Here is a 23,658-nt window from a genome sequence, read left to right on the forward strand (position 1 = left end):
GGGAAGCTGTATACATCTGCTGGTCTGAAGGAAAATCAATGAGTTAGCTTCTTTATTGTTTTGTAAAACTCTGGAGGTGACTCACAACTCCTGAAAGTCTTACCAATGATGAGAGCAGTGTAGCCTGTTGTCGGGCCGTATGGACATTGTCTCTGCCTTCCTCAGGCTGAGAGGACATCACAAACCTCTTCTCATCCTAAAAAAAACATTTGTGAAAGAGAAATATGTTCAACCCCTTGAAATCAGCCATGAGGAATAAACAGAAAACCCCCACATAATTCCGATAAGAAATCAAATATGATATATACTCAACAACACTGGAGGTGTTGTAATGTGTTGCATTGACATACTATGTAAGCACAGAGGGGTCTGAAGGCATTCGTCCCACACATGTAGAGATGAGTGGAGTTGAACCTCTGGAGGAAGCGAATGTGATTAAAACACTCCGTCTGGAAGAGGAAGAGAAAGTCAGAAAACATATTACAGTGAGGAATATCAAGTGAAAAGACTCCAGGAGAAAGAACAACAAAGTGCCTACCTTATTGTCTTTTCCCTTGAGCAGACACTGACGTTTTTGTTCGGGGGAGGCTTCCCACTCAATCTAACACACATCACATAACATACAGTGAGACAGAAAGAGGCAAGTTAGATGGTTTCATATCACTGCCCTGCATACATTTGAGCTGAATACATCAGATAAACAAAGACTAATCTCTTTTCTGCTTTAATAATTCATATAATTAACACTTCTGATCTCACAACCAGCATCTGAATTTACTTTGGTTGTTGGACAGCAGCATATTTGTGTACTCTTATGTAACAGAGAAAATTGAAGCGTATTTAAGGTGGCAACGCAGAATTGTTGTGAGGGAGTGACGCCCACATCAGCAATGATACTTTATGACATACACCAATGTTGTATTAACATAATTAGCATATCAGCTTAACGTCAGGTTGTCGTCAAGTAACAAACACAGCAGCACGACAAAATGAAAGAGGATTTTTTTTAGCCTCTACTGGTGCTTAAAGAGACGGTCAAATGTAACGACATCTTCCTGCTTAACAACAAGATCAATGCTGCAGTCCAGGAAAGCAAATATAAGGAAATGGAAACAGGCAGTGTTGCCATTATCAAAGGACATGATTTATTATTTATAAGTCATTAGATTTGAGCTAGTTGACTTGGTGACGCCAAAGCGACAAATGTATTGATCAGTGGAGGCGGGTACCGTGGCTTTCTGCATCTACCCTGCGCAGAAATACAATACAAGACCATGATGAAAATCAATCAATCTAAAAATAGCAGCTGTTCTACTCTTCTGGTTTATGTCTGGAATGGAAGCATTGTTTTTGGAGCAACTCCTGATGTCATGAGATTTGAAACCAGCCTCTTGTTTGTTGGTTCTGTGGGGTGCTAAGTTAAAACTGCCAACACTGAGTTGAGGTAGTATGCTAATTACTGTATGAATTAGAAACTATTTCTGTGTCAACATGCTTCAACATTTGGATGACATCAACACAAAAGCTGTATCTATTTCAAGTTACAGTGAGAACATACACTAGTTTGTGTTTCTTTTCTCATTAATATGTAGTTTATGCAGCAAGATGCTCCTGTGGGGAAACTGTGAGTAATTGTGTTTAAAGTAATCTGACTACACACACAAGGGGTGTCTTGGGAATAAATAGTTTTTCCTAAAATGAGATTTTGTTGCCTCAAAAAGTTCCTGCGCTGTGGAATGCAAACTAAGCCGTGGCAGCTATAGCTTGAGGAGGAGCACGACCTGCAGCATCGCAGAAACAAAACAAACTCACAGTGAGAGCAGAGCTGGATGAAATGTCAGAGGCATTCAGAGCGAATACAGCCCCCCGGGCCCCGACGTAGAGACGCTCGCCGTCAGCCTCCAGCAACATGGTGCTGTAGTTGGATGCAGACAACTGGAAACGCCTGCAGCCCTGGAGACCTGAGGAGAGGAGAGGAGAGGAGAAGAGAGGAGAGAAGAGGAGAGGAGAGGAGAGGAGAGGAGAATTGGATTGTAATGAATGTGATCTTTTGTAACCCCTTGGCTGCTTCTGCTAGATCTATTTATTAAAGCAGCCTCTAATGTCATTTACAAAACACATCAGAGACATCCACCACACAGGCTGAATCACCAATGAAATGCACTGAATAGGAGTGTGGGCGAAAGCCAATAGAAATGTTGTTCCAGTCTGTCTCCTTTTATTGTTCTTCCTCAGAAATCAGATGATATGGAGTATTGGATCCACTGTGTGATTTGTGGACAATGCCATTGTCAGAAACAGCCCCTCAATCTCATGGCTACACACACACACTACCACCTGGGCATTTCTCAGCACAAACACTGTCCTCTGCTGCCATTGATTATGGGTTGTCTCTTTGGGAAAACTGTGGGTTAACAAAAACAACTTTTCAGAGAAAAAGCGTCCTCTGTTCACATTGGCATCTTCTCAGACAATCCAGATGTTGACTTTTCATTCTCTGTAGGGAGGATGGAGAGATACGGTGTCATGTGCGCGTAGCTATTAACAGAACATATATTCATCTGGATTCTGATGGATCATTTCAACACAAAAAACCTAGATATTCGTACACTAACCCATCCCAGTGAATGCCTTTGAAAAGCCCCTTAATATACATACAGTTATTTCCATCAGATACCTGAAAGTATGAGGATAAAAAGGAGCAATAGAAATCTATTCATCTTCTGTAATGGCTTTCTCGCTGTTTGATTGCCAAACGTCAGAGCAAAGCGCTAAGAAGGCCCCGCTCTTTGAATCTCAGGGACAAACTTTAGAATTTTTTTTTTAGGCTGCTAGAAAAAACGATTCTATTAAACTCCATTATACTGCAGCTGCACAGAGAATTGCTTTACAGTATATGACCTCAACGCCCCCTGTGTTTATTCAGAAATAGGAAAAATACACAGTACCAAACAAAATGGGAAATGCAAGATATATTATCAAGAGCTGCTTTTTGACAGATGCAACATTTTAGGAAGACATTTCCTTTATGCCTGTTTCCTGGTGTTCCATCATCAAAACAACCAAACAAAACCATTTTATTTTCCTGAATTTCTCTGTTTTAAAAAAAATAAAGGTAATAGCAACAAGTGTTCTGTCCCCCAGGAACAGGGAGACAGAACACTGAGAGCACAGCAACCAAGGTTACAGTTGTGTGTGCTCAGTCAGGACAGTTTGAACTGATAAACTGGGTCAAAGTTATGGACCTTGGAAAATATTTCCCCAAGAATTAGGTTATAAACCAAAGTAATGAAACATTTGGGTTAAATAATGGCGATTTATGAAAAATCAGAGATCACCAAAGTTCACAAAAAACCACACAAGTACAGCCTGCCTGGCACGTAACACTCCTCCTAAGGGGAACATGAAGATAGCCACACACAGAGAAAATGAAACATAACAGGACAAACAAATTCATTCAGCATCACTGAACATAAATGTTTTCACTTCATGACAAGTCATCCAATAGTTATCACTAGTAGCATTAAGGAAAATACTTCTTTTTTTTTTGGTGGACCATTTCCATACATATTAGCCCAGCAGAGCATTAATACATCTCCTTACACATCTTATGGCTCCAGCATCACAAACCAAATGTTCTGCTTTTCTCAGTTTTATATATAGCTCTATATTGCCCTGACCAGAGTGAAATTAAAACCCAACCATGGAAGATTCAAGTTAAGGGGATTATGCTCATTCTACAGAGCTCCACTGAGGAAGAGGTAATGAAAAGAGGCCCAGCACAACATCAGAGGTCCACGTCGACTTAATGTGGGTTTCTGTGGTTTGAGTTTTCTTTGCTTTGAGTGCATGTCCCCCGTCAACTTTTCCACGCTATATTGGGATGCATCTGTTTTGACAGGACCAGATACTAATAAGGTTCACTCATACAAACACTCAGCAAAGAGACATGCTATACAGCACACACACATACAGTATACAAACGCCTGCAGGACATATTTATGAAGTCACTGGCTGCGATCATGAGATGTCAGAGGGTTACGTAAGTTCTAAACATACGATCGTTCATGACTCCACTTAGCTTGTGTTAACATGACACCACTGGCAACACACACACACACACACACACACATTATAAAGAACCGCTAGGCATGTTAAAACCACAACATCTCCAACTGTGAAGTGACCAAACAGAGAACATTACAAAACAAATGTCTGACGTGACTTATGCTGAACAGGCTTCATTATCAGCTGAGGAAACCTAAAAGCTAGTCACTTCTACTGCCTATTGTTAAATGCAGTAGCTCCACTTGGCCAAAAAGAAAAGTGTTGGCCTTCTTGAAACCTCAGCCCCCTCACCGAAGACTGCATGGTTATCAAGTAAGCTTTCATTAAGATTCCCATCAGCCGCTGCAAAACACAATCCTCTCCTCTAACTTCAGCAGGAGTCAGATTCCATCCAAGGCTCCTCCTGAGTGAACAGGTGTTTACTTGTCCTCCTTCATTCTCAGCAGGAGGAAGGAGAGTCTTAGCTTTATAGGATTTTCGGAACAATGGCTTTACCTACGTGATACGAGGTCCTCATTGTTAGTGAGGAAAATGCATTACAGCAGAGACAAAGCCTGGGTTTTTCTTCGCTGTAATCTAAGTATTAGGACACACATCGCCTGACAGCTGGAGCCATGTAACGGAAAACTACCTCACAGAAAGTGTGACGCAGCAATGGAAGATTTATTAACTGTATTTGACAGCACATTTTAGCCTTGGCTTATAAGACCGTGCAAGAAAACACCCGTTTGATTCATTCTATGGGGAAAGAAAAAGAGGGCAGAGAGACGCCCAGATGATATTATTTACTGAGCAAACACTTGGAGGTACCTCAGCTGATCAGCAAAGTACACAGTGTTCAGGGACACACACACGCAAGCACACACACTCGCTGAACCTCTAGGTGACTGGCTGTGACGTGACAGCCTTATATGCGAATTCACACTTGAGTGTCAGGGCTTGTTTACAGTTTGAATTTTCTGACGGGCCTACGGGTGGTTCTGAATAAGTAAGCCACAGATTGTTATTCCCCCCAAAAATGGTCAGGTTGAAATCAGTGTGTGTATTGTGAAGGTAGATTCAACAATCTTTCCTTTTTTCACAACCTGCTAAATCTTAGTGTTTCCAGCATTTACCCTCATGAGCACTGGAATGTATCAAATCGTAAAAATTGTGTGTGTGTTTGATTGAACTACCCCACACAGGTTTGGAGGAGTCTTTGCTTTTTGGGTTGCTAAGAAACACAGAGATTAAATGGATTAGAGGTAAGTTTGTATACCAAAATCTTCTCATCGAGAGGGGGGAAGAAAAGGAAACAAAGACTTGAGGTAAAGGCGAGGTAATGGGATTAAAAAGAGGGCAGTGCAACCACGAAAAGTACAAACTAATGAAGAAAAAAATGGAGGAAAAGAGATAGAGCTTAGGGGCAAAGGTAGAGGGATTGATGGTGGAGGAGGGAGAGTGGAGGAGAGTGACGGAGCTGAGTCGTGGAGGAGGACCTGTGGGAGGGAGGTGCACTAACAGATGATGTACAGAAACAGAGATAAAGGTATCAAGAGGTTTATAGAAAGAGGAGGGGGGAAAGATAGATAATGAGTGTAAGTGGGTAATGTATTGTAAGAAAGACATCTGTTTAGACAAAGGGAAGATGAAGTAGATCTTATAAAGTGAATTGCAGCCAGCGAGTCAAAGTGGAAACGTGAGAACATGTCTGTGTACCAACAATAAAAGTACAGGATCAGATAACGGCAGTCTTTAGAGTAGAAACAAACACTTGCCCACTTCTCGAAAATGTCAAAATTCCTAATGAGATGGAGACTTGCTGTCCGAAAACCTATTGGACAGTGAAAGACACACACACACACACACACACACACACACACACACACACACACACACACACACACACACACACACACACACACACACACACACACACACACACACACACACACACACACACACACACACACACACACACACACACACACACACACACACACACACACACACACTAAAAGGCCGTTTTGCACCATACTACAACAGTTGTCATGGTAACACTGCTTATGAACTTCCTACAGTGGTGTCAGTCTCCCTGATGCTCCGCAGGGATCCAAGAGTAAGCTCATCACTCATCTGCCTCTATCCCTGTAACACCTCGGCTTACAAGCCATCACTCATGCAGGGTGAATGGAGAATAATCACAGTTTGCTCAAAAGAAAAAAGATTTACAGAAGAGGCAGGTGTCAGAATAACCAAGCAGGTATATGTGCAAGCTGTCTTTCTATTCTTTTAACGATGGAAAAGAAGAGGAAGCTGTGTCAGAAGAGCGGGAAAATAAAACGAAACTGAGATAAAGAGGCACCTACTACAGGAAGAGGCTGAGTAAATAAAGAGTTTCTACACCTGGTCTGAATGTAAAACAAAGCATTAATAAGTTATGAGTCATATTTAGGTATTTCACCAAAAACAAGATAGAAGTTTGAGGGTCAAATGACCAGAAAACTGAAATTTGACACAACATAAACTGTTCATAATTATGCAGATTTGAGAAAGAAACAACTGCTTGTGTTTGTGCTTACCGCTCCGCAACACGGTGACGCGTGGAGTCACATCCAGGTCCAGAGGCGTTCTGAACGGGTACCCCGCTGCAGCACACACACAGCAGCTCAGCAGCAGGAGGCGCATCGCAGAGGATCCAGCCCCCCGCATCTCCGTCCAGCGTCTCATGGGACACGCTTTCCGACCACGGTGTTCCAACTCAAAGGCTCTCACACAAACATATTCAACCTACGACTCACTCCCACACACACACATGCACACACACTTGCTGGCACTGGCAACCTCCCTCACAGTGCTGTGGACAGGACCAAAGGAACCTGGAAAATAAAAAAAACAACAGTGTTAGTAGTCATGTCAAAAAAGGAAGAAACATGTGGGCACTATGTGGGCACTATGACTGCAAGTGTTTACTGAAAAGTAAAACAAGTCAAAAAGAAGGATGGCTGAAGTTGAGCAACACATTAAATAAGCTGATGCGGAGGATTTCGTGAGATGACGACTGAGATACGAAAGAGACACAAAGGGCATTTGCTCAATAACATATTGGGGGGTTTTTGCAGATCAATGGTGCTGTGTGAGACTGGGGCCGGCTCTCTGTGTTGCAAAGTATTGCAGTGTGTGAGCAGCAGCTACACAGTCTAAACAAATCATTGTAATTGTCATTAACCAAACAAGGGCTGTCAAAGAGAACAACATGCCGATATCACACAAACACTTGAGGATTAAACTGAGATGTGGAGCAATCCAGATCGATAAGGTGTGAAACCAGTTCAAACTGCAGACATACCTGAGGAGCAAAATCCATGAGGATAATGATTGAAGTATGATGTGTCTGTGTGTGTGTGTTGGTGTTGTGATGTGAATGCCAATGTCGTAACTGCAGGACGAGAGCTTCTTTTTTTATAGAAGTGAAGGAGAGGAGGAGATGGAGTATGTTTGTGTCACCGTCAGATGCACCAGCGCACACACCAACATTGGAAATACATGTCATACCATGGTGCATCACTGACCTTAACCACATTCATCTGGAGGAATGTTAACGTGTGTGTGTGTGTGTGTGTGTGTGTGTGTGTGTCCTTCACTGTCCAATAGGTTTTCGGACAGCGAGTCTCCATCTCATTAGGAATTTTGACATTTTCGAGACGTCTTAAAATTCTTTGAAATCTGGGATTAACGGATTTGTCAAAAGAAATGTTCCTTGCTTCATTGAATGCATCGCATTTTAGGAGTGCATTTCTGTCTCATCTGTCAAACAGTAACCGTACATTTATCGCTCCCTCTCTATTTCTCTTATACTCAACCTTCGTCTCTAACGTAACGCCTCACCAGTTTCAAATGTAAACAGTCACACTCTTTAGTGCTTTCCTCTCCTCTCTGTCACACTAAAGAGCTGAACATCCAAGCAGGCTGCTTGCTCCTTCTAACACACACACACACACACACACACACACACACACACACACACACACACACACACACACACACACACACACACACACACACACACACACACACACACACACACACACACACACACACACACACACACACACACACACACACTAAAAAAAGAGCTGAAAAGTGAAGCCATTAGCACAAGTGACCCTGACTGCTAGCTCAGAGAAAGTCAGAGCAGTCCCTCAGGGCTGACACCATGACAACGGTCGGCTTTTCGTAATGATACAGACACACACACACACAGCAGCATGCAGGTGTGGAGGAAAGAGATGTACTGCTAGTTTAACAGTAGGTAGTAACCGGAGGACGGGCTGTAAGTACTGTAAACACTGATGATATTATCACCTCTTACCACTGCTCCACCCACAGGACACAAGAATTATGTAAGACTTTCATGGAGTGTTGCACTCCTAAACACTTTATATGTGAACTTTCACAAAAACAACTTCTTACTACACCTGAGCTGGGCCAGCGGCCAAAAAGCCATTGTAGTCACAAGTTATATCGTCAGAAACAAGAACACAAAGGCATTACTAAAAAGATACGTCAACATGAGTAGTGAATTTGTTTAGTGCTGAAACATTGAACTTCGTTTTTTGCATTAAAAACATATGTAGTTCTTAGCAGCTGAAGGTTAAGTCTAGGATGTTGGAATACACCTGCAAGGAAGAGCTTTTAAAAATCAACCCTAATGGTAAATCATTTTGACAGAATGGATGTTTGAGATAAAAGTCAACTAAGTTTTCAAGCATTGATAGATTTCAGGTGTCAGCAAAAGGGATATCTCCACTTTACTGGAGTCAACAAAACAATAGAAAAGCTAAGTACGGTATTCATTTCTCTAAGCATCAGGAAAATCTCAAAACACAGTGATAACAACACCGCTTTCTCAAGTTAATGAAATGTAGCCGTTTGGGAAATAATACTTTTTCACCAGACTAAATTACTTTTGAAATGTTTTTATGGCTCCATCTTGTTGCCAGGATGGAAATATACTTTGGGGACTCCAATTACTTCAGTCGTAGACTCTCTGTCAGGATGTGCTGCTTCTCGGAGGCGGACTGTCAAACATCATAAAGGTGTGTCACTCCCTCCCAGTCTTGTCGAAGCTTCCCTTAAAAGGTGGCAGAGAAGGGGCACTTAGGGGCTCTTCAGAAGTCGTTTATCCGACTGATACACATCAAATCTCTCAATCGGGCTGTCAGGGTCTAAACCCTTCCAGTCAATCAGTCTGTCAGTCAACCTCAGGGGTCTTATAATCCCGAGAGGAAGAAGAATCTATTGCAGCGATGCAGGAGGTAAAATGCTAGCGGAAAGTCCAGCAGCGCAGAGCAAAGGGACAGTAATTGTGTCATTCCCAATTCTCTTTTATCTCAAATCCATTACTCCCAGCTTTATCAGTGTACCCCAGACCCCTACATGCAGAAGCTTTCAATACTTAAATTGGCCACTGAGCACACCAGTCGAAACATGTTGAAAACAAAGTTAGGGCTTACCCAGAGGAAATCACAGAGACTCTACCACTCACTACCTCACCTTTCTAATCTGACTGCCTTCCAAACACACTGCCAGCTCTCAGTCCCATGACATCTTTTCACAGAGGTGGCTTTTATCAGGCAATTATAAAGTTACTGTTAAACCTGCCTGAATGCAAAAGATTGGAGCACTGCGGTGACAGCACCGTCAACAGACCACGATTGTCCGTAAGAACTTGAAACTCTCTGTTTTTGAGTTGGATATGTGTGTGAAAGAGACAAATAGTAGAAATGATGACAGCCAAAGCCATTGAGCTGCATGCATACTGCTTTAAAACACTTTTGTTTCACAGACAGACAACAGGAAGCCCACTGAATTGAACCTTAACATCCCACTGTAGCTTTATGCTTTATACAGTCACATTGTGAGTGCAACACTAGGCTCTTTAAACAGAAACTGTAGTTATCTGACAACACCACAAACAACATTGAAACTATTGTAACTATCATTTATTTTTGTGCACAACACAACCTCACAGCTTATTTGCTCATTTGTTTGAATCTTTCCGCAGCTGGTTCTCTCTGGGTTTATGGCCGTCCAAATGTGGCAATAGTTTAGAGTCTAAAGTCTAAGATTCTTGTTTTTTAGGTCTCTAAAGAGAAGTTTAGACTCTCCAAAGCCAGATTCAATCTCACTCAAAGCTTACACTTCATTCAGCCATGTCAGAGAATCCCACATTTGCCTCAAAGAGCTTCTCAGTCTGGGCAGAAAACACCACCTTCACTCCTTAGGGTCAGGATATTTTCATTGTGAATGCTGTTAGGTAACGGCTTGGCAATTACATTTAAATATAGTGTAGTTATTTTGTTGAACACAAAGTTGGAGGTTTGATGCCTGGATGTTACTGTCCGCATGTCGAGGTGTCATTGATGAAGATACTGAGCCCCAAGCTGCTCCTGATGGGGAAACCCCCCCCACCATTTGTGTGTGAATGTGTTTATGAATACGTAAATGAGAAGCACACCTTAATTTGGTGAGGACAAAAACAACAGAGGATGAATTCCATCTCTACTAAAGAAAGGCAATAGAAATGGCAATAGTTAATGTGAAGCTATCTTTGGCTTTTTTCTGCTGTAATAAATGTACATTTCCTCTCTTTGGGACGAATAAAGGTATTCTGATTCTGATTCATAGAAAATAACAGGTGTACAGACACAGAATCACAATATTATATAAACATGTATTTGGTATGTGGAACAACTGTTGTGATTTTGCAGAAGAAAAAGCATGTTTGCAGTGTGGATAATAGATTGCATTAGGAAGTATTATGGTTGCTTTATTCGACTGTGCTAATCCCAATGAGTGGCTGCAGCTGAATATTAAGTTAACAACTAAAAGCATAGCTGAAGTCATTATAAAAGCATCATTATTAAAGACTAACATTTAAATATGGGCTGAACTAGTACCCTTTGAAGAATGGGGGAGAAGCATCAAAGGCACTATCTACATAACAATTATTTACTTTGTGTCAAATGGCAGCATCTTTGCATATTTGACAAGCCTTTCATCCACTTGCCATACCTCTACGCCTTGTTTTCTTTAAAGACCAAGCAGGTAGATGTGTTCACTGGGTGTCCCTTTACATGGAATGATTAGATCACAGTTGTAAAGAGTATCAGCTTGGACAGGAAATGGCTGATACCCATATTCAACAGATCAATCATCTCTTCATACCTTCAACATCATCACTGTATGTTTACAGCTGATCTACTCTAACCACAGCTGTTCTTCTTGCCTCATGTTTTTTATATGAATCACAGGCTGCAGATTTACTTTGCATATTGCTCAGTTCGCCCACACGGATTCAAAGTAAGTCCACTGAACCATGTTGAGCTGTAACGCATTAATGCAGTAAAGTGAAGCAATAATTCACATAATGTGTCACTGGGTGTTTCAAATGCAACAATAAGCTACTTTTACACACATTAATGACAAATTCCTTCCTCAGATAGGCTTACACCTGTCGGAATTGGTGCAACCATCCGGCAAAATTCCCTTATAACGAAAACGAAAACCAACCCCTTATTTGATGAGAGTAAATATTATAATCAGTCTTAATAGGACCATTTAATAACTGTCATAAATATATTAGGAGATTGCAAATAGGCTGAACCACGGCGAGAAACGAGTATACCACACCACTATCACTGCATGGACACAGCAGAAATACTTTAAAAAGGTACCACGAAGATACATTCACTACTAAGAAAATACATTTTTCTGTGGGTTTTATCTAACAAACGGTCGTGTCAAGATAGTGTGCCTCACCTGAATCGTGTTCAAATTCTTCGAAGAGAAAGACACTGAGCTCAAAATAATCCAGGTGGACTTTAGCCGCAGAAACACACTCTCAAACACACTCAGTGAACGCCTCACAGCACTGACAGCGGGACTGTGGCTCCACTCGTCCTCCGTCACAGGTGGCAGCCCGCCCTCTCGTGACGCTCACTTTGTCCCTTCTTTTTTCTCAAAGAACCTCTGAATTAAGTATTCCGTTCCTTTTTTGTTGTTATTTAATCATACCTGGTTCGTTCTACCACTTCTATGCAGTGTGTAACACGAGCTGCAGACAGCGTGATGACAGTTGTGAGGCAAAGTGTGAAAGGTGCACCGTGGCAACCTATCCATTCAATGCTCCAGTGTGACGTCACAGTGACCCCTTGCGCGCGCAGAGGGAAGTGCACCCAGCCAGGTGTGCTGATTATAGAGTCATCTGTAGAGTAGGACTGCTCTGCTGGTTACATTTAAACAGAGGTGGGAGAAATACTTCAGTAAAAGTAAAAGTACCAGAGTGTAGAAATACTCTGTTACAAGTAAAAGTCATGCATTAAAAATGTTACTAAAATAAAAGTACAAAAGTATTGGCATCAGAATATACTTAAAGTACCCAAAGTGAAAGTACTTATGCAGATTGGTCAATTTTAGAATAATACATATTATATGTTTTGATTATAATTGTTGATACATTAAAGTGTTTATCAAAGCTGGCAAAGGTGCAGCTAGTTTTAATGACTCCAATGTTAATTATATTTCACATCATTAATCCAAATGTTTAAAGTAACTACAAGTACAAAATAAATGTAGTCAAGTAAAAGTACACGATTTACCTCTGAATTGTAGTGGAGTAGAAGTACAAAGTAGCATAAAATGGAAATACTCAAGTAAATGTATCTCAGAATTGTATTTAAGTACAGTACTTGAGTAAATGTATTTAGTTACTTCCTACCTCTGAATTTAACCAATGTGCCTTTGATACATTTGTTAAATATTCTTTATGGAAATATTCAATAATTACCAGTAAGTCATAGTTATACAGTAAAACACAAGCAAAATAACTTCACACATTTACTGGTTATACTGCAAGACTTGGAGTAATATGCTTTTAATCATTTTATGTTTTTTTCTTTTTGGAAATACCAACCACTTCGAACAGTAATTGTCCACAGCTATTTAAACACCACTAAGTTTAGGGAAATAGGCTTTTACCATTTGTTGGTTATTTTCTTCCTCTGGTACGCTGGCCATTGGGGCTGCTACATCACTCTGAGTTGGTATGGAAACCAAAAGTAGAGCTGTTTTAAAAATATGTTGTACGGCGATATAAAATGATAAATGACCAAATGTTTACAGAAAACAATGGATGTTTGAACCCTGAAGTCCATGTAGCTTTAGGTTTAGTTGTTTTCTTTATTAAAACACTTTTGTGTCAGATTCACGTAACACTGTTTCCCTGCCTGACACTTCCTCACATCCTGGAGAAATATTATATTTAGCATTTTGACTTCAGGTATAATTCTTGGTCCAGCAGATCTCATATCCCAGTAAATGTGGCTGTTATGTACGCAGGGGCTCAACACTTAATGAAGTTGCCTGTGAGGAAAACCATCTCCATCCCTCTCCCCTGCTCCTATCCCCATAGGAACACAATTCCAATGAATAATCAGGCCCATGAGGAGATACATAGTCATTATACTGCATAAAGTTACAGTCACAACCTAGATCAGATATTTATCTCTGTGCAAACCCCCTGCAGGTCTTCACATTGCTCATAAAACAAAAAAAAGGCTTGTGTGCTGCTGAGATTATTAAGAGCTCTGATTATGAAGAGAGAAAAAACACCAGCTATCTGTCATCCCATATACGACTGTGCTCTCTGATTTATACAGAACTTTGAATCCATTATAAATGTATTTATTAATTATAAATAGAGTTAGTCATATTCAGTGGCAGAGTTGATGTTGAAGTCAGCCTTGTGTCTCCATTTCTCATTGCAATTCCGCAGGAAATACACACAGTAAAGGGCCAAAACCTTTAGCTGCATTAACCCCATACAACTGAGACACAACAGATTAACGATAGAGCTTATTGAGGAAGGAGTGTCCCTGTTGCAGGTTACCATGGCAACAGGGGTACCTGAAGGACCGGTGGTTTGTGCATGTATGACCATACAGTAAGTTATGGATTTGTTACATTACAAGGTGAAGAACTTATGGTTTTCTCCCTATATGTGCCTGCTAAAAATAACAATGAAAATGTATTGAAGTGTTTCACTTTGTCTGCCTCTCTGTAACAGAGATCTAAGAGACAGCAAACACAGCGTTCAGACATAACAGATTATAAGATAGTGAATGTAGAAAAGGTTGTCTGTTGGTGCAGCACTTTGGTCAGGGATATATCAACAACCTGCCATGAATATATATTTTTTTCCAAGTCTTTTTATTTCATTATAGTGTACAGTAGTTGATGCCATTTCATTTATATTGTAATATCACAGTACACTCACTACACTTCCCCCTCCCTCTACCCGCACATGCCCACACGGGCAAAACCAAAAAATAAATAAATAATGCTTATCAATATAACTTAAACAACAGAGCCATGAAAACAAAACAAAATCAAACGAAAAAAAATAAAAGAATAAACCCACATCAAAGTAAAACAAACAGATAATTATACAATTAAATACACAATACAGCGACAATATAGACAATGACAACACAACTAGTATTTCCGGCCGTCAGGAAAAATAGCCACAGGATGCAACATATATTTTCCAAATAAGAAAACAATGGCAACCACAGAGCTTGAAAGATATGTCCACGATTATATTTTGATGTTCCTTCTTTTACTTTACATCTCGGACATTTTGGAGAGTTTTCTTTGGAAATTGTATGCATCTTTATGGGTGTGAGGTAACATTTGTTGAGAAATCTAAAGTTTGCTTCTTTGATTTTATTGCTTGTGAATGGAAAATGTGTTCTTTCACAGATATTCCGCCAAGTAGTTTCATCTATCTGTATCATAAGTCCTTTTCCCAGATCTTTTTTAAAGTTGGAAAGCATGAATGAGCTCTTTTAGAAAAAACTGCATTAAACTCTCTAATTTTACCTTTGATTGTGCTCGATGACATCAATATCTCCTCCTCTTCCAACAATCCCGATCTCAATTTATTGCCTTTGGTAATTGATTGGATCACGTTCCTAATTTGCAGGTATCTGAAAAAATCCTTATTTGAAATGTCATATTCTGCTCTCAAATCATTAAATGATTTCAATGTTATATCTTTGTGAAACAAATGTTTCAATTGTTTTATACCTGATTTCGTCCATTTGTTTATATTGATTGACAACAAATATTTGCTAAGATTAGGATTGTTCAAAATAGGAGAAAAGATGGAAATACCAGAGTTAACATGAATTTTTTGTACAGTCCCTCCAGGCTAAAAGTGTATTGACCACTGTAAAACATTTGGCCATATGTTTCACCTTATTGAAATCTTTAACAAATATAAGAGTTTCCACTGGCAACGGGTCAAAGACGTTGGCTTCTATCTGAACCCATAGTGAATCCTTTCTTCATCTCGGTAGAATATTCATTTTTATGACATTGATTCTTCCTCGCAGCGATATTGGTAATGTGGACCATTTAGATAAATCCTGTTTGATTTTGTCAATGAGCAGATTGGAATTCTCTTTAAACAGATTATCCAGGTGTGGTGTTATATTTATTCCTAAGTATTTAAAGCCACCTGGTGACAAATTAAAAGAACAAGACTTTTCCAAATTTGCTGTTGGCGTCATATGTAAGAAACAAGCATTAGATTTCTTAAAATTAATTTTATATCCTGAGTATCTTCCAAATTGCTCTATCGTGTCGTGCAGATGTGGTACTGAATTTTCTGGGTCTGTTAAGTAAAGAATGATATCGTCAGCATACAGAGACATTTTGTGTTCATCATTAATCTTCACTCCTTTAATACACATGACGCCAGTGGTTCAATTACAATTGCAAAAAGCAAAGGTGAGAATGGACATCCCTGTCTTGTCCCCCTTGTCAGTGGAAACAAATCTGAGGAACTGCAGTTAGTGATAACCGCTGCTTTAGGATTTTTATAAATTGATTTGACCCACTCTATGAACCGAGAGCCCATATTTAATCTGTTCAAGATAGCAAAAGGTAATTCCACTCAACCCTGTCAAAAGCCTTCTCGGCATCTAAAGGAAGAAGCAGAGATGGCTTCTGACAGGTGTCCAAATGGTTTATAATATTCAGAAGTCTCCTTATATTATCAGAAGAATATCTGCCCTTGACAAAACCTGTTTGATCAGGACTAATTAGTTTAGGTAAAAGAATTTCCAGTTGTTTTGCTAATAATATGGTGATAATCCTATAATCATGATCCAAGAGGCTTATAGGCCTAAATGAAGAACAGTTCAATGGGTCTTTTCCATCTTTATGTAGTACAGTAATATATGCAAGATTCATTGATTGAGGAAGTGTTCTGTTGTGAGAGAAGTTGTTAACCATTGACATAAATATAGGTTGAAGTTCAGTCCAAAACTCTTTATAAAATTCTGCCGAGAAGCCATCTGGCCCTGGGCTTTTATTTATAGGCATAGATTTAATTGCAGCCAAAACTTCAACTTCTATAATTGATGAGTTTAGATACTCTTGATCTAAATCAGATAATGTAGGTAAATTAATGTTATGGAGATAATTGTCCAGTTCATCTTGTGAGTAATCACATTGAGATTTGTATAATTTGTTATAAAATTCATAAAAAGTCTGGTTAATCTGTTTTGGGTGGTAGGTTATCTTGTTGTCTTTCAGACGAATTGCCTTTATAGCCCTTTCTGCTTGCTCCTTCTTTAATTGATAGGCAAGTAGTTTACTTGGTTTATTGCCGAAATCACAATTATTTTGTCTGATAAGATTCATTTGTGTTATGATTTCATTTGTTAACTCAATATTTAATTTAGCTCTGGCTGTGTTTAATTGTTTCCAGTTTTCATCTGTTGATGGGGATTTATGAAGTACTTCACTTATGAAGTACTGCCATACAATTTTAACAGACCTTCATGGTCCCCATGGGAGGAATACTGCTGATTTTGTTCAGTGCTAATTATAAAAATGTAAGCATACTAACAAGGTTTACTACTACTAGGATGCAAGGAATGGTAATCCTAGCTACTAATCATCTGCATGTTTAGGTATAATAGTAAGCATATTAGCAACACTTGTGTGTCACTAGGGAAATGTTTAGCCTTTATTCAAATGTTGTTTTTAAAAAATCATTTACGCTGTGGCAAAAATGCCAACATTTTGTGAGAAGTGAAAACCCCTGAGTTTTGGAAGTTTAACCTGAGCTTCTAAAATAGGTATAAAATAAATGGTGCAGCTCAAATACACTGAGATCCTTAAGGACAAATCTTTGTCCCAGGGCCATTACAATATAGAACCATGTATTCTAATGCATGGTGCAAATGCATGCTATTACACTTGATTCCTCTGGCATTTCTGCTGTATTATGGAGCAACGTTTGCTGCAATGCATCAAAATCAATGTTGTTGCTAATCATAGAATTATCCCAGACTGTGATAAGGGTTCGTTTTTCACACAGTCCGCGTCAACTCGTACTGTATCATTTACAAAACAAAATGTTTAATAATTAATAGTTACATTAGACACCGTTTCAGCTTTTTACCAATACTACTACTTAACATATATATTTATTTTGAATATTTGAGCATATTCATCCAAGCGATTTAGCCCCCGATCACTTATTTGTTTTCTAACCTTATAGCAGATGACGTTTTAAGTTTGTATTTGTCTTTGAGACCAAAAGTATCCATGTGATTGGAAAATATTTCTAATCGCATATTTTTGAATCTGCTACTGCACCTCTGACTATTTTCCATATTTGGATCTGATTTGGATTCATACTCTGGAAAGCTAAAGTGTCACCTTCTGTCCAGCAGAGGGCAGCAAAGATTGTGTATTAAAAAATGAAACATGGAGACCAATACATTTCTATTCAATTGTATTAACAATGATGAGAAAAGTGGATAAAGTGTGTATGTGTGGATAAAAAAGAAGTCTTGCATTTTAGTATAAAGTATTTTATTGGAAATATTGGAAATACTACAGTACATTTGTGGTTATAATTCTGACAAAACGGCTAAAGAAAAAGTAACAAAAATAAATACAATCTGCATTGACAGAGATATGTGGTAAGTTTCAGGAACTCTTGTAATATTGTAAAAGTTGCATCTTTATTTTTGATTCAGCTGAATAAATCGTCATTACAATAAATCGTACAACTGATTATAACAAAAATTCATGGTGTCTGGTATACGCTTGCTTTTTTTTACAATATTGTCATGAAATGGCTGTAATAAAATATAAAATTCATATGGATGGAAATCTCCTTCCAGATTAAAGAGTTGGAAACTTATATAAGAATATAATTCCTAAAGTAACTTCTCACTAGTGTTTATGACAGAAATACATGTATACACAGTATCTATGGCATCTCAACCATATGCCATTGCAGGAGAGCAGACTGGCTTTGTGGGTATCATAGACCACAGAATGAACATTAATAGATCAATCAAAAGTTTTTCCCACCAATCATATCATTTTCTTCTTTTTTTTTTAAATCAAGAACAGTGGTGGTCATGATTGATTTTACCCCAGTAGTGCAGGTAGCAGAGGCACAGGCACTCAACACAGATGACGAGAAACAAGCCCCACAGAGATTGTCATGGTAACAGAGCATCATCATATTCCACTCATTCAACTCATGCAACGTAGAGCCTCAAGTGTTAGAAAATAACCAGTAGCCCAGAAAAACAAGTTTTAAAAGACTATCGAAAAGTGTAAAGATTACTGTTGCGCAATAACAAATACTGCTTGATCCATTTACATCCCAACATTTGAGTTTCTGTCAAGTAGGAAATAGTTTCAGACACTTATTACAAAAAAGTGGATTAAAGGAAAGCAATGCCAAAAGTGTCTTAAGTACACGGTACACAGTGTGGCCTGGAAAAGTACGAGAGGGAGAATTCCTCTGTTGTAGATACAGAAAAAAAGTGCCAGAAAGAGTTCATAGATAATCCTTCATATTGTTTGGTCTGTCTTTGTCTCTTCATTTCAGCAGTGTCCTTCTCTGTCCCAGTCTGTTAAAGCGTGTGTGTGTGTGTGTGTGTGTGTGTGTGTGTGTGTGTGTGTGTGTGTGTGTGGGTGTGTGTGGGTGGGTGTGTGTGCGTGTGTGCGTGTGTGCGTGTGTGTGTGCGTGTGTGTACGTGTGTGTGTGCGTGTGTGTGCGTGTGTGTGAGCGTGTGTGTGTATTTGATTGTGTGTGTGTGTGTATTTGATTGTGTGTACAGCTCTGGCAGACTGCAATGGGCAGGGTTTTTTATGTTTTAAGCCAGCGTTCTTTGTCTCGGCTTAATTCTGGGGTAGAGCTGTTAAGAGAAAACGACAAGGAATGTTAGCAGTGCACATTTGTACATAAAAAAAACACAATTTATCATCGTTGCAGTTTCAGTGACTTTCGACTCACCCCGAGGAGGTTGCGGGGAATGTAACCCTCGGTGTCTCCCATGCGGGCCCACCACCATTCGATCTCATCCTCGTCTTCTCTGCGGACGATGGTCATGCAGTCTCCCTCGCGGAACACCAGTTCATCAGGGTTTTCACCATTGTATTCCCACAGACCGTAGATCACTCCCCTGTTCATGATGCCCATCTTCTCTTGCACACCTGAGGGTAGACAGATTTGGAAAAACACAAAGATTAAGCACACAAAAGATATGAAGTGTAAGACATCATTTTTGCTTGCCTGAAACATACACAGGACACAATAACAATTATAACAATGCATTCATAATGTATAGCAAAGAACTGACCATAGAGGAACTGAGAGCACTGGGTGTAGCCCTCCTCCATCTCTTCACATTTATCAGCTGCTGTTTGCATGTCGCTGTAAGTCATAGCGAACACGGCTGCACCGGACTCCACCAGGAACTTGCACACTTGCACATTGTTGCAGGATGCAGCACAGTGAAGAGGGGTCCTAGAGGGAGGAAGGAGTTGAGAGTTGAGTAAATAAATGTAAACAATTTCAAAACTCATTGTGACAGTTCAGACTTGTCTCAGGTAATCGGCCATGTCAGCAGTGAACGTACCAGCCGTCACTGTCAGCAGCATTGACATTGACACCAAACTGAACCAGAAACTTGACAATCTCTGTATGTCCAGCACAGACAGCATTGTGTAGAGCAGTGATGCCTTCATCGTTAGGCAGACTGGGATCCTCCACCTGAGATTGAAATATTTTAAAAAGGGGGTAGTGTGAGCCACAGAAAATAGCAAACAAAAATGTCTCTTTTGGATATTTTTTATCTAACACTCTGACACAATGGTAGCCGACTAACACAGCAGAAAACTAAGCAGAAGAAGGCAAAAGTAAATGTCTTACTTCATAGATGATCCTCTGGACCAGGTCGAACTCTCCTTCCAGAGAAGAGTCCAGCAGCAGAGCCAGAGGGTTGAACTTCACTCTCATGCTGTGATCGATGCGTTCAGAGCAAAGCTTGCGCAAGTTGGTCCTCTTTCCCTGGAGGCACAATCATAACCGTGTAGCACGTCAGTGATCATAAAAAGCCATTACAACACAAAGAAGGAAAATGTCAAATCAGAGTCTCCCCCTGATCGTCCACTCTGTTGTGTTCAGTGTGGACCGAGAGAAGAGGAGGGACTTGTTTTCCAGCTCTACGAGCGTTGCTTATTCCGTTTACCCAGAAACACATTGATTTTTCTAAAAACCATGATTACACAAACAATTGGTTCTCAAATGGAGGCGACAGAAGGAGAAAACGAGGGGGGGGAATAATGAATACTTATTTCTAATTGGTTTACTCACTGGTAATACCCGTCCCCTCAGCATAAAACCCACTTAAGAAGTCTTGCTAAGAGCTTAACAACAAGAACATGTGAACTTGTGTTGTTTTTCAACACGTAATGGGGAAAGTAGGCTTGGTATCCGCTTACTGTAAGAGGAATAAGGTCCTTTTTCTCCAGAAACAATAGAAGTGCTTGACAGGAATTATATAATGACATAACAGACCAGGTCAGCGCTGTTTACCAGCACAGCTTTATTAAGTAGAATGCACAATAACTGTACCTCATGACCAGCTACTGTGTAACAAACAAGCATGTGAGAGGACTTAATAACACAAGCACACAACTGTAGTCTGTACTGTACTGAGACTCAGGACTGTGGGACACAAACAAGAGAAGACTGAGGGTACCGCCCGGTACATCATGTTTTTGTTTAAGCAGCTTGACAGCTCACCCAAAATCCAAGATAAACTTTTTCCTCTAGTGATATTTATCCATTTAGAATATTTGGGTCTGAGTTGCGGTTTGTTGGAGATATCAACACGGTGATGTCTGCCTTCTCTCGAAAACATTTGATCTACAGTAGATGGCAGTTGTTTTGTGGTGGCTCAAAAAACAAAAACAATGTATTTGAAAAACTGAAGTGCAATGCCTCTTTCCAGTTATCATGACTCGGATACACAAGATTATCCACAGACATCTCTACGGGTGATATATTGAACACGCGGCAAACACACCAAATAGTATAGATTGATAAATAGCTTGACAGAAAAGAGGACAAATATGAATGCTTCTTTTGTTGCGTCTCATTTAATGTGTTATTACATACCGGTGGCAGAATGACCTGGCCGGTGACCTCGGGGGCTTTCATGTTGAAGGTGTCCTCTCCCAAGCTGTCCTGCTCCGCTCCACTGGGGTATGGGGGTGGGGGGTAGGGGGGGAACTCTTCCAAGAAACCTTCTGGAGGTGGAGGGGGGAGGCTGGAAATTGCGTCCTCGGAGCCAGAACCTGGAGGTGGTGGGAAGTGACCGTCATCTGGCCTGGGCGCTGGGTGGGATGGGGGAGGAGGGGGGATAATGTCCTCTCTCTCTTGGAAGGCTGACGGTGGTTTGGTGAGCTCTGGGGGTCCTGGCACGGGGACATTAGCTGTAGTGATGTGAGACGGGAGCTGTCCCCCATCCGGAGTCTCTGTCGATTGGTGGTCCGCTCCACCCAGAGAAACATGCGGCCCCGCAGATCCCTCCGCCGCCTTCTCTGCTTCATCAGCGTAGGTGGGAGTGGTCGGTGTGGTAATAGTCTCCATAGCTTTCAGGGTGGTCTTCTGGTAGAGGAGTTTCTGAATGTTGGGCCCCGCAGGACCCTCGGGTTCAGTGATGGAGCTGCGTTTCTTCAGCGGCCTTGGGGCGTTGTAGAGCTTCTTCCTCAGGGCTTCCAGGTCGCCATCGTTCTGGTTCCTGTAGGGGTTCGAAATGAAGGGAAGCAGCTTGGTGGGGCTGAGGGGCCGGGGGGTGCGCTCCGTTTCGGGTTGGGGGACCTCAGATGGACTGGGACCCACGTTGTAGGCTCCGTTGTGGTCGACCTCAGATTCAAAGGCAGGGGAGCGGCGTTCCATGTAAGGGTTCTCTGGATATAGGAGGCCTCCACTGGGGATCACTGGTTTACCATACACTATGAACAAAGATAGGAAACAAGTGTTACACAGATACACACTAATAACTGACCCTTTGTTCTGCCCCCAAGCTAATTAAAATGTGATAATTACAAGATGCTCAGGTCAGCAATGCGCTAATTAAACAATGCATTGATAATGGGTTTTTTTTAAAAACCGGATAGAATAATATATTCTTTCCTCTAAGATACTGCTTATTTTTCTCAATGGCTGTAGAAAAACCTGCTTGTATCAGTCTCTGAATCAGCTGCTCAAAGTTTGTATTAAATATAAATGATTGCTTAAGGGGGAACATTGGTCAAAAATGTACACCAGATGGGAATATCAATTATGAATGTAATTGAAATAATGGCCTGGTCATTCGAGACGTAAAGCAAAATCAGACAAACAAATCAGAGTATATTGTTTTTTTTATATACCGGTAAATAAAATACTAGTTCTGTCTAAATAACTTTGGAATGGAATACTTAATTTTAATGTACCTATATGTTGTATATGCATCAGTAATATTTGACATTTTCTATGCCTATTTAAGACTTTAAATTGGACTTTTCGTTTAACACTTCCCTTGCATCTCTCTCTTATATTAAGTGGTATCTTATCTTTTTTTGTTTCCCATTAATGTCTTAGCATTTATAGAGCTAGCATTGATTCAATCCTCCGAACTGACTCAGGGGAGGAGAAAAAACGTGTTCCATTTCAATTCCATAACTCCAGTCAAAAGCAGCAGGTACGGTTGCCTGTTATTGCGTTTGTAAAGGGAAGATGTAACAGATGGTGTAGACGCTCTAGCTCATCCTCTGGTCAACGGTGTGTGAATATATCCCTGTTGAATATGCTAAACAGAACAGCAGCAGGGCAGAACTACTTAACAGTGAATATATCTCAAGTGACAAAATATTCTATTTTCATAAACGCTTGTCTAGACTCCTGAATTTAGATTTAAAGGTCCCCTAGTATACTGTTTTTCATCAATATATTATAGCTCTCAGATATATACAAAACATGTCTCTGAAGTGTTTACCTTGAAATACCAAACAGATCATGTATTGTAGCATCCCATAATCCCCTCTGTTCCAGCCCTGTTTCAAAAGTGTCTGTTATTTTAGATCAGGGGCGGGGAACCTTTTTCCTCTCAAGGGCCATTTCAATTTTTACAACATCCTTCGAGGGCCGTACAAATTATTGAACTCAACGTCTGC

At 40.3% G+C, this 23,658-nt stretch overlaps 2 protein-coding genes across 5 annotated transcripts in view; both read right to left on the bottom strand.

Annotated features, from left to right (window-relative positions):
* LOC307044460 (semaphorin-4G-like) overlaps positions 1 to 12,180 on the bottom strand; it is a 25,172-nt gene extending 12,992 nt beyond the window's left edge. Inside the window, 7 exon segments of the mRNA XM_079689710.1 lie at positions 104 to 148; positions 151 to 196; positions 351 to 449; positions 539 to 601; positions 1,813 to 1,961; positions 6,630 to 6,926; positions 11,872 to 12,180. Coding sequence (XP_079545836.1) covers positions 104 to 148; positions 151 to 196; positions 351 to 449; positions 539 to 601; positions 1,813 to 1,961; positions 6,630 to 6,777 — 550 coding nt within the window. The 5' untranslated portion in view covers positions 6,778 to 6,926; positions 11,872 to 12,180.
* Positions 12,181 to 17,986: 5,806 nt separating this feature from the next.
* The window catches only part of tp53bp2a (tumor protein p53 binding protein, 2a), a 31,054-nt gene continuing 25,382 nt past the window's right edge, over positions 17,987 to 23,658 (bottom strand). For all 4 annotated transcript variants that reach the window (XM_079689014.1, XM_079689015.1, XM_079689016.1 and 1 more), the window contains 6 exons: positions 21,617 to 22,455; positions 20,366 to 20,503; positions 20,073 to 20,206; positions 19,794 to 19,960; positions 19,448 to 19,647; positions 17,987 to 19,349 (listed from right to left, as the gene is read on the bottom strand). In XM_079689014.1, coding sequence (XP_079545140.1) covers positions 19,308 to 19,349; positions 19,448 to 19,647; positions 19,794 to 19,960; positions 20,073 to 20,206; positions 20,366 to 20,503; positions 21,617 to 22,455 — 1,520 coding nt within the window. In that variant the 3' untranslated portion in view covers positions 17,987 to 19,307. The remainder of the gene's footprint in view (positions 19,350 to 19,447; positions 19,648 to 19,793; positions 19,961 to 20,072; positions 20,207 to 20,365; positions 20,504 to 21,616; positions 22,456 to 23,658) is intronic.

This window comes from Notothenia rossii, assembly GCF_949606895.1.
Source record: "Notothenia rossii genome assembly, chromosome: 6".
Taxonomy (NCBI): domain Eukaryota; kingdom Metazoa; phylum Chordata; class Actinopteri; order Perciformes; family Nototheniidae; genus Notothenia; species Notothenia rossii.